Genomic DNA, 17,838 nt, shown 5'->3' on the forward strand with positions numbered 1-17,838 from the left:
TAAAATTACATGCATAACAGTTGTATCTTTTAGCAATGTGTATTATGAGTATTCCCGTAAATTGATGTGGCGCTCTGAAAAATCAAAGAATGTTTTGGAACTTCTGAACGAAAGGCGCCAATGTAAACTCAGATTTTTTATATAAATATGAACTTTATTGAACAAAACATACATCTATTGTGTAACATGAAGTCCTATGAGTGTCATCTGATGAAGATCATCAAAGATACATTATTTCTATATTTCTGCTTTTTGTGACTCCTCTCTTTTGCTGGAAAAATGGCTGTGTTTTTCTCTGACTTGGCTCTGACCTAACATAATAGTTTGGTTTGCTTTGTCCTTAAAGCCTTTCTGGAATCGGACACTGTGGCTGGATTTACAACAAGTGTATCTTTAAAATGGTGTAAAATTATTGGATTTCTGTTGTTTTGAATTTGTCGTCCTGCAGTCTGGCTGTTGACGAGGTGGGACGCTACCATACCCTAGAGAGGTTAACAGCTTGATGACCTTGAGATAGAAGCTGTTTTTCAGTCTCTGTCCCAGCTTTGATGCACCTGTACTGACCTCGTCTTCTGGATGGTAGTGGGGTGAACAAGCAGTGGCTCGGGTGGTTGTTGTCCATGACAATCTTTTTGGCTTTTCCTGTGACATCGGGTGCTGTATGTGCCCTCTGGAGAGCCTAGCGGTTGTGGGTGGTGCAGTTGCTGTACCAGGCTGTGATGCAGCCTGACAGGATTCTCTCGATTGTGCATCTGTCAATGTTTGTCAGAGTTTTGGGTGACAAGCCAAATTTCTTCAGCTTCCTGAGGTTGAAGAGGCACTGTTGCGCCTTCTTCACCACACTGTCTGTCTGGGTGGACCATTTCAGTTTGTCCGTGAAATGTGTAGGCGGAGTAACTTAACTTTCTAGCTTCTCCACTACTGTCCCTTCGTGTGGATAGGGGGGTGCTCCCTGTGCTGTTTCCTGAAGTCCACGATCTTCTCCTTTGTTTTGTTGACTTTGAGTGAGAGGTAGTTGTCCTGACACCACACTCTGAGTGCCCTCACCACCTCCCTGTAGGCTGTCCCATAAATCAATCAATCCCATGTATTTATAAAGCCCTTCGTACATCAGCTGATATCTCAAAGTGCTGTACAGAAACCCAGCCTAAAACACCAAACAGCAAGCAATGCAGGTGTAGAAGCACGGTGGCTAGGGAAAAACTCTCTAGAAAGGCCAAAACCTAGGAAGAAACCTAGAGGAACCAGGCTATGAGGGGTGGCCAGTCCTCTTCTGGCTGTGCCGGGTGGAGATTATTACAGAACATGGCCAAGATGTTCAAATGTTCATAGATGACTAGCAGGTTCAAATAACAATAATCACAATGGTTGTCGAGGGTGCAACATGTCAGCACCACAGGAGTAAATGTCAGTTGGCTTTTCATAGCCGATCATTCAGACTATCTCTACCGCTCCTGCTGTTTCTCTAGAGTTGAATACATTAGGTCTGGAACATGTAGCACGTCCGGTGAACAGGTCAGTGTTCCATAGCCGCAGGCAGAACAGTTGAAACTGGAGCACCAGGTGGACTGGGGACAGCAAGGAGTCATCAGGCCAGGTAGTCCTGAGGCATGGTCCTAGGGCTCAGGTCCTCCGAGAGGGAGAAAAAGAGAAGGAGAGAATTAGAGAGAGCATACTTAAATTCACACAGGACACCGGATAAGACAGCAGAAATACTCCAGATATAACAGACTGACCCTAGCCCCCGACACAAACTACTGCAGCATAAATACTGGTGGCTGAGACCGAAAGTGTCGGGAGACACTGCGGCCCCGTCCGACGATACCCCTGAACAGGCAGGATATAACCCCACCCACTTTGCCAAAGCACAGCCCCCCCACCACTAGAGGGATATCTTCAACCACCAACTTACCATCCTGAGACATAGCCAAGTATAGCCCCAAAGAATTCCGACACGGCACAAACCAAGGGGGGACGCCAACAAGCCCAGCCAACTTTCTTACGTAGGTATTCCTCTTGTCCAGATGGGATAGGGCAGTGTGATGGCAATTGCATCATCTGTGAACCTATTGGGGCTGTATGCAAATTGAAGTGTGCCTAGGGTGGCAGGTAAGGTGGAGGTGATATGATCCTTGACTAGCCTCTCAAAGTACTTCATGATGACAAGTGAGTGCTACAGGTGGCGATAGTCATTTAAAAAACTGCATAGTTTCCTAAGGACTCAAAGCGAGGCGACCATCTCTGTGGATGTATCTGTGGGTATTGAAGGCTGTTTTATTTTTTTTACATTTTCAGTGTTTAAGCTCTGCATCTTTGTAGGTGCCAGGGGTAGATGCAGTGAGAAGTCCAGCATTTTCCATTCTTTTGACATAGCTCTTGTGTAGTGGAATACACACAACAAAGTTAAGCCCAAGGGTTTGCTGGAATATGACCCCTGGGCATGGCCAAGCCTGTTAGGATTTTTATACATTTACATAGGCTGAAAATGCCTGAAACAAAGAGGGCTATGTTCAAGAGACATTACAGTTTTTTCCACTCTCATATTCATACACCTCTTTAGGAACCTCTGAGGCCAGCTCTTCTGCAGTTACCATGAATATAAATGCTTTGATGGAGCTCTAATGTATGTGTTTCACTTTGAGACATCCAAATGAGGGTGTGCGTCGCTTGCTATAAAAGGCGCTATAGAATGGCCCGGTGCTGAACAAACATATTTCAAGTTTGACTATATATGCACATTTGAATTTCCTGTTGAGTAGCAATAGCACCTTCCCTCCCACATATCTCAGTCTTGCGCACAGTCATTATTATGAAGCACATTCTCTTTGTTCTACCGAGGTCACTCACTGGCTCCTCTCTCTCACACCCCTGAGTCACCCTGACCTGTGAATATGTGTGAAAAATAGACTTTGCACGCAAGGTGGGTAGGTACTGCTGATGGGGGGGGGGCTAACCGACCTCGCACCAAAAGGGCATGTGTCTCTGCTACCAGGAGCGCCAAACCCGGCAGCCCAGAAACCTGGCCTCTTCCTCGGTCTGAGCTGCAGGTGTCTGGGTTTATGCACCCTGCTTGTCCTCCCACAACACACCACAGTAAAGCAGGGTAGAGCAGCACAGCATGCCTGACAACCACCTGCTGTTTCCCGAGCTGCACCGCTACAACACAAGCCAAAGAACACCATTTTTCAAGGAACTCTTAATTTTCCATTCCTGCCTGACTCTTTTTCACCTCTCTCAGTTTAATGTCTTCATGTAGCTAAGCTGTAATAGTTTTTCCACTCAGTGGCCCTGGGGAAGGATCGAGGGGGTCATGGGGCAAGGCTGCCTCTCTCTCTCTGTGTCTTTTGCTATGGGAAGTAGGTGGGTGGAGAGGACTGACTCAAGTACTGAGCTCTAATCCCCACTGTAGCCTGCTAACAACAAGGACTCTGAAGAGAAATTATGCCATTGTTCAGCAGAAGAGAGGCGGGGGGGAGGCAGTCAGTAGCGATGGATCTCTATTGGCCAGAGGAGGGGATGAATGTAATGTACATAAAAAGGCCCAATCACAAAGCTGCCTATTCACAAGACTTTAAATACATGGACATGACAGGAGTGTTTTAGTACTGTAATTCCTGTATTCATGTCACAATATAGACATATGCCATGCAGTAGGGTACGAAAATCATGACAGTTCTATATATTACATTTCTATCTGCAACTGAACATACTGTGTGTTAGGACAAGCTGCATACACCCCTGAGGTCATAATCTGCCTTCTCTCAACTGCAAAATGGAGAATGCAGACACTACACACTGAAATAGATCTCTATTCAAAGCTAGCAGCCAGGACATTACTCTTATTTGTCCATGTCAATCGTCACATCAGCCATTGTTCACTGTTTAGATGTGAGGTCATATATTCTTCTTATTTACATTTCCTAAACCAGGAAGTGTTTGTGTAGAGCAGTATGTTTCATGAGGGAGAGAGGTAGCTAGGTTAGGAGAGGGTGCTTAGCAGCAGCACCCAGTGGACCACTGCAATAGAACTCACTCAGGGGAGTGCTGATGTTCACGAGAGCAACAAGCCACTGCTCACTACACAGAAACACACAAACAACACAGCATCTATGAGGCAACACATGGCACAGTTGAACCTAATGTTAGAAAATAATTTCAGTATAGTAATAATACACTGGATGAGAATGAGTTTCGTTTTTGAACTGTAAATTTTAATCTTGTAAAATATGTCTGTAGATTAAACAGACAGTGAGTTTAAGGGCCACATTTAGAACAAGCTGTTTGGGATGGTGTGACAAAAACAACACGCCTCTTGCCTTCCTGGTTGCGATGTGATGAAATGTTAAGTGTATTGAACACACTCCAGGCCTCTTCCTGACAGTTTAAAAAAAAAGTTTTTATTTCACCTTTATTTAACCAGGTAGGCAAGTTGAGAACAAGTTCTCATTTACAATTGTGACCTGGCACTACAGTGAGGCCAGGTCAGGCATGGCTGAAATGAGAACTGGAACGAGAGACCGTGGACAGGGGACCAATCAGAGTGCAGATGCAGGATTTGCAGTGCAATCTCTGCAGACAGTGGAGAGCAGAGCATCATTTACTGACCTACATTTAACAAAGGCCCAGTACACAGACTGTTAGCCTGCACACCCACACCACAATCACTATTAATTTATACTGATACTAATACTCATATTTAGCTTTGTGTGTGTTTCTCCCCTGGTGAGGAAGAACCACCAGAAGATGCTGGTGGAGGTTGTTTATGTTGCTGCGTAACACACGAGCTTATGTGTTGTCAACCAGCCATCTTAGCAACAGAGCCTGCTATATACAGCAACAGACATGTACAGTATAACCTCTCTGGAATTAACTGCGTACTAAAATGGCTGCAATTTTATTTACGTAAAGAGAATTTCTGGCCACTTTATATGACTACAGTCCAAGGTTCTCACGTAGCAAAGAGTCTCATTTGATCATTATCAGTTGAACAATGTTTACATCAGGACTTACAGGTCAAATTGCTGGATGTCTCTCCCCCCAGTATACTCTGATCTTTTTGGATGCCTAGTCACTTTACCCTGCCTTCATGGACATATACTACATTACCAAAAGTATGTGGACACCTGCTCGTCGAACATCTCATTTCGAAATCATTGGTTATTAATATGGAGTTGGTCCCCTCTTTGCTGCTAGAACAGCCTCCATTCCTCTGGGAAGGCTTTCCACTAGATGTTAGAACATTGCTGTAGGGACTTGCTTCCATTCAGCCATATAAGTATTAGTGAGGTCAGGCATTGATGTTTGGCGATTATGCATGGCTCGTAATCGGTGTTCCAATTCATCCCAAAGGTGGACGATGGGGTTGAGGTCAGGGCTCTGTTCAGGCCAGTCAAGTTCCTCCACACCGATCTCGACAAACCATTTCTGTTTGTACCTCGCTTTGTAAGGGCCTTCCCCAAACTGCTGCCACAAAATTGGAAACAAAGAATTGTCTAGAATGTCATTGTATGCTGTAGTGTTAATATTTCCCCTCACTGGAACTAAGGGGCCTAGACCAAACTGTGAAACGGCTCCAGATCATTATTCCTCCTCCACCAAACTTTACAGTTGGCATTATGCATTCAGGCAGGTAGCATTCTCCTGGCATTCGCCAAACCCACATTCATCTGTCGGACTGCCAGATGGTGAAGCGTGATTCATTACTCCAGAGTAGAGGTCGACCGATTATTATTATTTTTCAACGCCGATACCGATTATTGGAGGACCAAAAAAAATCTGCTGCCGATTTTTATTTATTTATTTTTTTACATTGATTTTTTAATTTGTAATAATGACAATTACAACAATACTGAATGAACACTTATTTTAACTTAATACATCAATGAAAATAAATTTTGCCTCAAATAAATAATGAAACATGTTCAATTTGGTTTAAATAATGCAAAAACAAAGTGTTGGAGAAGTAAAAGTGCAACATGTGCAATGTAAAAAAGCTAACGTTTGAGTTCCTTGCTCAGAACATGAGAACATATGAACGTTGGTGGTTCCTTTTAACATTCCAAGGTAAGAGGTTTTAGGTTGAATATAGTATTTATAGGACTATTTCTCTCTATACCATTTGTATTTCATTAACCTTTGACTATTGGATGTTCTTATAGACACTTTAGTATTGCCAGTGTAACAGTATAGCTTCCGTCCCTCTCCTCGCCCCTACCTGGGCTCGAACCAGGATCACATCGACAACAGCCACACTCGAAGCAGCGTTACCCATCGCTCCACAAAAGCCGCGGCCCTTGCAGAGCAAGGGGAACAACTACTCCAAGTCTCAGAGCGAGTGACATTTGAAATGCTATTAGCGCACACCCAGCTAACTAGCTAGCCATTTCACATTGGTTACACCAGCCATTAGGTTGGTAGGCTTGAAGTCATGAACAGCACTGTGCTTGCGAAGAGCTGCTGGCAAAACGCACAAAAGTTCTGTTTGAATAAATGCTTACGAGCCTGCTGCTGCCTACCATCGCTCAGTCAGACTGCTCTATCAAATCATAAACTTAATTATAACATAATAACACACAGAAATACGAGCCATTTGTCATTAATATGGTCGACTCTGGAAACTATAATTTCGAAAACAAAACGTTTATTCTTTCAGTGAAATACTCAACCTTTCGATATTTTTATCTAACGGCTGGCATCCCTAAGTCTAAATATTGTTGTTACATTGCACAACCTTCAATGTTTTGTCATAATTACGTAAAATTCTGGCAAATTAGTTCGCAATGGGCCAGGCTGCCCAAACTGTTGCATATACCCTGACTAGCAACTTACCTTGGCTTCTTACTGCATTCGCGTAACAGGCAGGCTCCTCGTGGAGTGCAATATGAGGCAGGTGATTAGAGGGTTGGACTAGTTAACTGTAAGGTTGCTAGATTGAATCCCAGAGCTGACAAGGTAAAAATCTGTCATTCTGCCCCTGAACAAGGCAGTTAACCCACCGTGCCTAGGCCGTCATTGAAAATAAGAATGTGTTCTTAACAGACTTGCCTAGTTAAATAAAGGTGGGGGAAAAAACGGTCAAATCGGTGTCCAAAAATATTGCCCCTAATTAATCTGCCATTCCGATTAATCGGTCAACCTCTACTTCAGAGATCGTGTTTCCACTGCTCCAGAGTCCAATGGTGGTGAGCATTACACCACTCCAGCCGACGCTTGGCATTGCTCATGGTGATCTTAGTTTAGTGTGAGGCTGTTTGGCCATGGAAACACAATTCGTGAAGCTCCCGATTAACAGTTCTTGTGCTGATGTTGCTTCCAGAGGCAGTTTGGAACTCCGTAGTGAGTTCAGGGGCAGACAATTTTTTTATGCGCTTCGGCACTTGGCTATCTTGTTCTGTGGCTTGTGTGGCCTACCACTTCGCGGCTGAGCCATTGTTGTGCATAAACATTTCCACAATAACAGCACTTACAGTTGACCGGGGCAGCTCTAGCTTTTGGCCCCCGAGTGGCGCAGCAGTCTAAGACACTGCATCTTAGTGCTAGAGTTGTCACTGTAGACCCTGGTTCGATTCCAGGCTGTATCACAACCGGCCGTGATTGGGAGTCCCACAGGGCGGCGCACAATTGGCCCAGCGTCGTTAGGGTTTGGCCGGGGTAGGCTGTCATTGTAAATAAGAATTTGTTCTTAACTGACTTGCCTAGTTAAATAAATAAAGGTTAAATAAATTAAAAGATTGCATGGATGTGTGCTCGATTTTATACAACTGTTAGCAACCACTGTGGCTGAAATAACAGAATCCACTCGTTTGAAGGGGTGTCCACATACTTTGTGTGTATATATATATAGTTTATCTGGTACTCCCTGTATATAGCTCCACATTGATCTGGTACTCCCTGTATATAGCTCCACACTGATATGGTACTCCCTGTATATAGCTCCACACTGATATGGTACTCCCTGTATATAGCTCCACATTGATATGGTACTCCCTGTATATAGCTCCACATTGATCTGGTACTCCCTGTATTTAGCTCCACATTGATCTGGTACTCCCTGTATATAGCTCCACATTGATCTGGTACTGGTACTCCCTGTATATAGCTCCAATTCTCAAATTCTCCCACTTAAAAAGATGAGAGAGGCCTGTAGTTTTCATCATAAGTACACTTCAACTATGATAGACAAAATGAGGAGAAAAAAATCCAGAAAATCACATTGTAGGATTGTTAATGAATTTATTTTCAAATTATGGTGGAAAATAAGTATTTGGTCAATAACAAAAGTTTATCTCAATACTTTGTTATATACCCTTTGTTGGCAATGACAGAGGTCAAACGTTTTCTGTAAGTCTTTACAAGGTTTTCACACACTGTCGCTGGTATTTTGGCCCATTCCTCCATGCAGATCTCCTCTAGAGCAGTGATGTTTTGGGGCTGTTGCTGGGCAACACGGACTTTCAAATCCCTCCAAAGATTTTCTATGGGGTTGAGATCTGGAGACTGACTAGGCCACTCCAGGACCTTGAAATGCTTCTTACGAAGCCACTCCTTCGTTGCCCGGGCGGTGTGTTTGGTATCATTGTCATGCGGAAAGACCCAGCCACGTTTCATCTTCAATGCCCTTGCTGATGGAAGGTGGTTTTCACTCAAAATCCCACGATACATGGCCCCATTTATTCTTTCCTTTACATGGATCAGTCGTCCTGGTCCCTTTGCAGAAAAACAGCCCCAAAGCATGATGTTTCCACCCCATGCTTCACAGTAGGTATGGTGTTCTTTGGATGCAACTCAGCATTCTTTGTCCTCCAAACACGACGAGTTGAGTTTTTACCAAAAGATTATATTTTGGTTTCATCTGACCATATGACATTCTCCCAATCTTCTTCTGGATCATCCAAATGCTCTCTATCAAACTTCAGATGGGCCTGGACATGTACTGGCTTAAGCAGGGGGACACGTCCGGCACTGCAGGATTTGAGTCCCTGGCGGCGTAGTGTGTTACTGATGGTAGGCTTTGTTACTTTGGTCCCAGCTCTCTGCAGGTCATTCACTAGATCCCCCCCGTGGGGTTCTGGGATTTTTTTCTCACCGTTCTTGTCATCATTTTGACCCCACGGGGTGAGTTCTTGCGTGGAGCCCCAGATCGAGGGAGATTATCAGTGGTCTTGTATGTCTTCCTTTTCCTAATAATTGCTCCCACAGTTGATTTCTTCAAACCAAGCTGCTTACCTATTGCAGATTCAGTCTTCCCAGCCTGGTGCAGGTCTACAATTTTGTTTCTGGTGTCCTTTGACAGCTCTTTGGTCTTGGCCATAGTGGAGTTTGGAGTGTGACTGTTTGAGGTTGTGGACAGGTGTCTTTTATACTGATAACAAGTTCAAACAGGTGCCATTAATACAGGTAACGAGTGGAGGACCGAGGAGCCTCTTAAAGAAGAAGTTACAGGTCTGTGAGAGCCAGAAATCTTTGTTGTTTGTAGGTGACCAAATACTTATTTTCCACCATAGTTTGCAAATAAATTCATAAAAAATCCTACAATGTGATTTTCTGGAGAGAAAAAAAATTCTCATTTTGTCCGTCATATTTGAAGTGTACCTATGATGAAAAGTACAGGCCTCATCTTTTTAAGTGGGAGAACTTGCACAATTGGTGGCTGACTAAATACTTTTTTGCCCCACTGTAGCTCCACATTGATCTGGTACTGGTACTCCCTGTATATAGCTCCACATTGATCTGGTACTGGTACTCCCTGTACATAGCTCCATTCTTGTGTATTTTATTCCTCTTGTGTTAAAAAAACAAACTTTTTTTTACTCTGCATAAATTGGAAAGGTTCGTAAGCAAGCATTTCACTATATAGTCTATACCAGTTGTATTCATTTAACAACCCTACCTGCATGTACATAATTATCTCAATTACCTCTTCAATGATTTGTTTTTCTTATCTCTTACCTTTTTCTTAATTTTTCTTTTTTTGTTATTTTCTTAACTGCACGTATGGTTAAGGGCTTGTAAGTAAGCATTTCACTGTAAGGTCTACAAATGTTGTATCTGGCGCATGTGACAAATAAATACAATTTGATTTGGCGCATGTGATGAACTTTGATTTGACTGTGTTGTGTTCCAGGTTCTCTGGATGAAGATGTGGTGGTGATCGAGGCGACTCCTGCACCCCCTGTCCCAGCCAGCGAGGAGATCAACGTCACCTCCACCGACAGCGAGGTGGAGATAGTCAACGTGGGAGATGTCTTCAGGTGAGCACCTTTCCCTGTCTCCTCTCTGAGGAGATCAACGCTGTACAGAGCTAATGAACCACAGTGGAAAATCGAATGAAGTGACATGGTAAAGTACTTTGGCTGTAAAATTCTCTCTCTCGGGAGAAAAAACATCCATCTCAATATTTCCCCCCATCTTTAAGCTGTGAAAGCAATCTAAATGGCACCGGCCTTTATTTGTGTCCTGAGACAGCCTGGCCCTGCAGTACAGACAGTACTTTATCCTCGTGGCTCTGTCAATATAATCACAGTCAACTGTGGTGTGTCTAATAGAGGCTCGCTGGGCCTGGCTTCTCATCAAGTGTCATAACATTTACTGAGACTGTCACATTGTGCTGGGGTAGTGTTTTTCCAGGATACCTCAGAAATGCAGTGTATGCCCTTGGAGTGCTATTTGGCCCCTATGGAGAAGTTGCTGGTATCGCTATGGCATGGGAGATGATGCACATCTGGGAATGGCCGAGAAGCTGGCAAGCTGCAGCATTGCACTGCCATTCCACAGCTCTCCCAGCTGTTGCTATCACTGTCTTCTTCAAGGGCAAGGCGTCCATACAGTAATACCCCAGCTCTCTCACCACTCTCCATGAACAATCTAACGAGAGACCCTCTCTTCCCCCAGGGCATTCTCATCTGACCCTCAGTTCTCTCTGATCCAGGTCCAGTTACTTCTGATCCCCCTGTCAGATAACTCCAGGTCTAGTTTGAGGGTTTCTCTGGTACAGTCTCTGATCTAGAGAACCAGGACATTAGATCCAGGTGGATTTGCTTTTCTTCTCGCGGCACGATCTCCTGAACCGATATGATTACTTAAACATGGGGAATAAATGCCAGCTGGTTACAGGTTACCAGGGCTTTTGGCAGGCTTTATGAAGTGGGTACCCAGAGTGTAGTCTTTCTCCATAGACCTAGGCCTATATGATTTTTCTATCTGACTCATGTGGGATGTCTTCTGAAAATCCTCCCTGCCATGACCTGAGGAAAGTTGATCTCATTCATTGGGATTTTAAAGCAGTGCCAGTGTGAGAGCGTTATGTTACAGTATATCGGTACTGTTATAGTGGTGTACCTCTCGGATTTGTTTCTAGTTGTCTCCCCTCGTCTTTCTCTCCTTGAACCCCTCTCCTCTCTTTAATTGTTATTGAGGTGTATTGGTGCATAGCGCTGAGAATCATTTCCACCAGCTTGATTCCATTATCTCAGCCTCTGCTGCCAGAAATAGCAAGGCCTGTGAATTTCACTCCTGCCAGCAAAGTCACTCTATCAACCCAAATGAATTGCTCTCTGTTTGTGAGATGCGTTGTCTCTTGTGAGACAAATGAGCAGAATTCCAGCAGAAATTCTGCTCCGGCAATCAAATGGTCAGTTTCAGTTACTGTAGGGTTTATCTTGTAGAAAACGTTTATACATGCCAGCAAAGCCACAACACAACACTAAACAACACATTTATTGCACTATAACGGTGACAAACGGTGCCCACAAACTTTTAGTGCTTTCGGAAAGTATTCAGACCCCTTGACTTTTTCCAAATGTTTTTATGTTAGAGCCTTATTTTAAAGTCGCTAAAACATTTTATTTATTTATCTACACACAATACCCCATAATGACAAAGCTAAAACAGGTTTTTTGAATTTTTTGAAATGTAATAAAAAATGTAAAAAACAAATGTCTTATTTACATAAGTATTCAGACCCATTACTATGAGAGCCCAAATTGAGCTCAAGTGCATCCTATTTCCATTGATCATCATTGAGATGTTTCCACAACTTGATTGGATTCCACCTGTGGTAAATTCAATTGATGGGAGAAGGGCCTTTGTCAGGGAGGTGACCATAAACCTGATGGTCACTCTGACATAGCTCTTGAGTTCCTCTGTGGAGATGGGAGAACCTTCCAGAAGGACAACCATCTCTGCAGCACTCCACCAATCAGGCCTTTATGGTAGTTTGGCCAGACAAAAGCCACACCTCAGTAAAAGGCACATGACCGCCCACTTGGAGTTTGCCAAAAGGCACTTAAAGGACTCAGAACATGAGAAACAAGATTCTCTGGTCTGTTGTCCTGTTGGAACAGGAGCAGGTTTTCATCCACATCCCCACAGCATGATGCTGACACCACCATGCTTCACCGTAGGTATTGTGCCAGGTTTCCTCTAGACGTGCCGCTAGGCCAAAGAGTTCAATCTTGGTTTACAAATGCACTGTACATAAAGCTGTCCCAACAGCAGTCCCAACACCTTACCACTGCTAGTCCTGGCTATCAGCGGAGCCTTGTCTGGCAGCGAAACGGTTCAATCAGCCTAATTTACTGACTTTAAATAACATAGCTGATATGGCTGACTGCTTAAAGAAATGTGGTTTCTACTGACAATTGTTGTTCAAACTATGGCGTAAGGGGACGACGTGAGGATGAGGCAATCTGTTATTTTGATTAAGACATTCAATTAATGAGCGAGTTAGGACCGATGTTTTCAATATAACTATTTGTTTAGCACTTTTGAAATGGGCTGTTCTTACAGTATTCTCCCTGTACACCAATTCAGAACCATAGGATAAATAAAGGCAGCATATAGGCAGACAATGAAAGCTCTTACAATATTCAATGATTGCATTTCTCTAAAACAGGTTATAGGCACCACCAAGTCAGAACAGTAGGTTAAATTAAGAGGTGAAAATAGATCATATATATATATATTATTAGAGTGAGGCACATGGGCTACGACCAGCTTACTACACAACATACATTTAGTATTACTTTCTTAGCTACAGTATACAGATCTACATGGCATATTACATTTATGCAGCATCATACAAGATATTTTTGGACTCAGGCGCAGCGGTCCTTCGTAGGCAAATTTTGGCATCGAACTCTATCATCAGTCTGGCATTCTCTGGATTTATGGTGCTTTCAAGACAACTGGGAACTGAAAAAAAAACTTTTAAAACAATGGCGAATCATGATGACGTCCGTGATCTTGAGGTCGGAGCTCTAGAAATAGGCCCGAGTTCCCAACTTGCAATTGTGCGTTGGATTACCATTCAAAATGTATATTCCCATTTGGTGCTCGTTTTCTTCCGAGTTCCCAGATGTCTTGAACTCACTGAAGTCTGAGATTTCCCAGTTAAGTGTTCCCAGTTTTGAGCACGGCAGTTGAATGTTTATCCTTTTTAATCTTGGAAAAGAGACCCTTAAACGCAGAGTTGGACCACACACCAACTCTACCAGAATAGCAGGCTAGTGATTGCTTTGCAATGCTTGTTGTTGATTCCTTTCAAACCACTCATTGTTGAATTTACAATTTCCAACTTGTTGTGTAGTGTTTATGGCCGATGAGCACCGATACTTTTTATCTATAATTTCTCATTATTATTTATCTACATATGACAGGGATTGAAAATAATCTACCAGTAGATTGTCGACTTGAATCATGATGATGACTGCAAGCTAAGATTTTCATTCCAATCAAAGCTACTGTAGATCTAACGTGATTTGATGTCATTTTATCTGTGGCCAATGACCTTAAGCCTTCTTGGATGGACACTTCTAATGTAATTTTATGGCAGCACCCAAGAATTTTCAAGCTCCACCTGTAGATTTTGCAGTGATGTAGTTCACCGCTGACACTGTTCTGACACTGTCATTGTAATTAAGAATTTGTTCTTAACTAACTTGTCTAGGTAAATAAAGGTTACATTTTTTATCTTTTTTTATCTAAAAAAATGTAATGTCCCCATGCGTGACAGAACACTGAGCCAATAACGGCGCAACTGGAGAACACTACCAACCCCCACCTCCACGAAAGCACTGAGCTAGACTGAAACACCTGCATTTTGGAGCTGCCCTTCTCAAGAAAGCAAAGAAGAGACCAACTTGTTAAGTGGCTTTATTAACTCAGTGATATTTTTTTAAATTAATTAAACAATTACATTGTTTGCGAACAGATATGTGACATGTATTAATGCCAAAATAACGTGAAAAACAGGAAACAAAAAAAGCTAAACAGGCAGGGCTCAAAACAGCCCTGAATGACTGGTCACCCCTGCTTGTATGGAATGAATGGCTAGGTATCTGGGGAGTAAAGTAAACAAAATAAACCTACATCTGTGATTTTATGTATCCTTTTTATCCTATTGCAGGTCAAAACACTGTTCTGGCACTTAAAAATACTTCAAGGTTTACCGCAGGTTTTCTGAATAGGCAAATTCTCTCAACCCTGTGCCTATCACCAATCTCTAGATGTGCACAAAGCATACCATAGGTCTAAAGATATCAGGAGTGGCCAGCCCAATGAGCCCAGTGCATTTTCATGTTTTTTTCCCATTTCATATGAATGACATGCAGATGTTCAGGGTGGCAGTAAGTAAGGCCTATTGATCAGGGGAATGGATGGCTGACTAGAGAGGAGATAGTTTGCTAGTAATCACAGGTGAGCCTCCCAGCTGCTGTGTCCTTGAATGAGCCACTAATTTGCTTCAGTTAATACTCAGCTAGCTACATAAGTGCAAACTTAATGAGGCCGTGTCATTCACTTGCATGTTAGTGGATTGGTTGGTTCCTGTCGCTGTATAGTGTGTTAACCTCTTGGTCCGCAGGCGTCCCATCTAGACATCTGGAAATGCAAATGCGCTACGCTAAATGCTAATAGTACTAGTTAAAACTCAAACGTTCATTAAAATACACATGCAGGGTATTGAATTAAAGCTACACTCGTTGTGAATCCAGGCAACAAGTCAGATTTTTAAAATGCTTTTCGGCGAAAGCATGAGAAGCTATTATCTGATAGAATGTAACACCCCAAAAGACCCGCAGGGGACGTAAACAAAATAATTAGCATAGTCGTCGCTACAAAAACCACACAAATAAAATATAAAACATTCATTACCTTTGACCATCTTCTTTGTTGGCACTCCTAGATGTCCCATAATCACTATTGGGTCTTTTTTTTATTAAATCGGTCCATATATAGCCTAGCTATCGATCTATGAAGACTGTTATAGAGTCTTATAACGTAATGTCATTTTTTTTAATTCAAAAAGTCGAAGATAAACTTTCACAAAACACTTTGAAATACTTTTGTAATGCAACTTTAGGTATTATTAAACGTTAATAAGCGATCAAATTGATCACGAGGCGAAGTATATTCTTTAGCTGTCCGTCTGGAAAAAATGTCCGGGTAATTCTCAACCAAAATATCCGGTCGGAGACCGGAGGAAATGCGTTGCCTTGCGTCTGTTTGACCAAGAAACAAATAGTAGGCAAATGACAAGACTCTAGACAACGTGTGGAAGCTGTAGGTATTGCAACCTCAGCCCCATTAAATGTGGTTCACCTTTATCAATGGGTTCAAGTCGCGCATGGATATATATTTCCATTTTCAGTGATCAGATTTTCCTGCGCTTTTCGATGAAACGCACGTTCTGTTATAGTCACAGCCGTGATTTAACCAGTTTTTTATAAACGTCTGAGTGTTTTCTATCCACACATACTAATCATATGCATATACTATATTCCTGGCATGAGTAGCAGGGCGCTGAAATGTTGTGCGATTTTTAACAGAATGTTCGAAAAAGTAGGGGGTAGGATTAACAGGTTAACTAGCTAGCTAATCCACCTTGTGTAATTATGCTCCTTACTAATGTAATCCATGGCATAGCATGCTAGCATTGTTATTGATACGTTTATGGTTTGTTCAAACCGGTCATTATGCTTTCAGGAAGATCATCAGCCAAATATGGCCGCCTCTATGATGGCTAGAGAGGAGGTACACAGCACAGCCATGTCATGGAGTGTTCTGTCTAAACAGGCCCTTTGGGGCCAGAGAAGGTTCTAGAAGCCTCCTGTCTCTCTGGTATGACCAGTCATGTGGCATCACTTCCCATTATTTTCAGGATGAGAGGAGCCCCCTCCACATTCTACAAACACTAAAATAGGCAACTCCATATCTGCCCAGTTAGAGTCCTATGATATTGGCCTATAGTACCTATCGTATAATAGATGTAGTGCCTGCAAGGATTGTGATTAGAGGTCGACCGATTATGATTTTTCAATGCCGATACCGATTTATTGGAGGACCCCAAAAAAAAGCTGAGGGGGGGGGTAATAACTATTACAACAATACTGAATGAACACATATTTTAACTTAATATAATACATCAATAAAATCAATTTATCCTCATAAATAATGAAACATGTTCAATTTGGTTTAAATAATGCAAAAACAAAGTGTTTGAGAAGAAAGTAAAAGTGCAATATGTGCCATGTAAGAAAGCTAACGTTTAAGTTCCTTGCTCAGAACATGAGAACATATGAAAGCTGGTGGTTCCTTTTAACATGAGTCTTCAATATAAGAAGTTTTAGATGGGAATTCTAGGACTATTTCTCTCTATACCATTAGTATTTCATTAACCTTTGACTATTGGATGTTCTTATAAGCACTTTAGTATTGCCAGTGTAACAGTATAGCTTCCATCCCTCTCCTCGTTGCTACCTGGACTCGAACCAGGAACACATTGACAACAGCCACCCTCGAAGCAGCGTTACCCATGAAGATCAAGGTGAATAACTACTCCAAGTATCAGAGCGAGTTACGTTTGAAACGCTATTAGCGTGCACCCCGCTAACTAGCTAGCAATTTCATATCGGTTACACCAGCCTAATCTCGGGAGTTGATAAGCTTGAAGTCAAACAGTGCAATGCTTAAAGCATTGCGAAGAGCTGCTGGCAAAACCCACGAAAGTGCTGTTTGAAGGAATGCTTACGAGCCTGCTGGTGTCTACCACCGCTCAGACTGCTCTATCAAATCATAGACTTAGTTATAACATAATAACACAGAAATACGAGCCGTAGGTCATTAATATGGTAGAATCCGGAAACTATCATCTCGAAAACGAGACGTTTATTCTTTCAGTGTAATACGGAACCGTTCCGTATTTTATCTAACAGGTGGCATCCATAAGTCAAAATATTCCTGTTCCATTGTACAACCTTCAATGTTATGTCATAGTTGCGTAAAAGTCTGGCAAATTAGGTGGCCCAAACTGTTGCATATACCCTGACTCTGCGTGCAATGAATGCAAGAGAAGTGACACAATTTCACCTGGTTAATATTGCCTGCTAACCTGGATTTCTTTTAGCTAAATATGCAGGTTTAAAAATATATACTTCTATGCATTGATCTTAAGAAAGGCATTGATGTTTATGGTTAGGTACACATTGGAGCAAGGACAGTCCTTTTTTGTGAATACGCACCGCAAGATAAACTAGTAATATCATCAACCATGTGTAGGTAACTCGTGATTATGATTGAGTGATTTGTTCTTTATAAGATAAGTTTAATGCTAGCTAGCAACTTACCTTGACTTACTACATTCACGTAACAGGCAGGCTCCTCGTGGAGTGCAATGAGAGGCAGGTGGTTAGAGTGTTGGAGAAGTAAGGTTGCAAGATTGAATCCCCAAGCTGACAAGGTACAAATCTGTCGTTCTGCCCCTCAAGGCAGTTAACCCACTGTTCCTAGACTGTCATTGAAAATAAGGATGTGTTCTTAACTGACTTGCCTAATTAAATAAAG

At 42.4% G+C, this 17,838-nt stretch overlaps 1 protein-coding gene across 1 annotated transcript in view; it reads left to right on the plus strand.

The window, feature by feature from the left end:
* The window catches only part of LOC124035729 (E3 ubiquitin-protein ligase Arkadia-like), a 52,437-nt gene that overhangs the window by 16,019 nt on the left and 18,580 nt on the right, over positions 1 to 17,838 (plus strand). Inside the window, 1 exon segment of the mRNA XM_046349343.1 lies at positions 10,124 to 10,250. Coding sequence (XP_046205299.1) covers positions 10,124 to 10,250 — 127 coding nt within the window.

This window comes from Oncorhynchus gorbuscha, linkage group LG05, assembly GCF_021184085.1.
Source record: "Oncorhynchus gorbuscha isolate QuinsamMale2020 ecotype Even-year linkage group LG05, OgorEven_v1.0, whole genome shotgun sequence".
Lineage (NCBI taxonomy): Eukaryota > Metazoa > Chordata > Actinopteri > Salmoniformes > Salmonidae > Oncorhynchus > Oncorhynchus gorbuscha.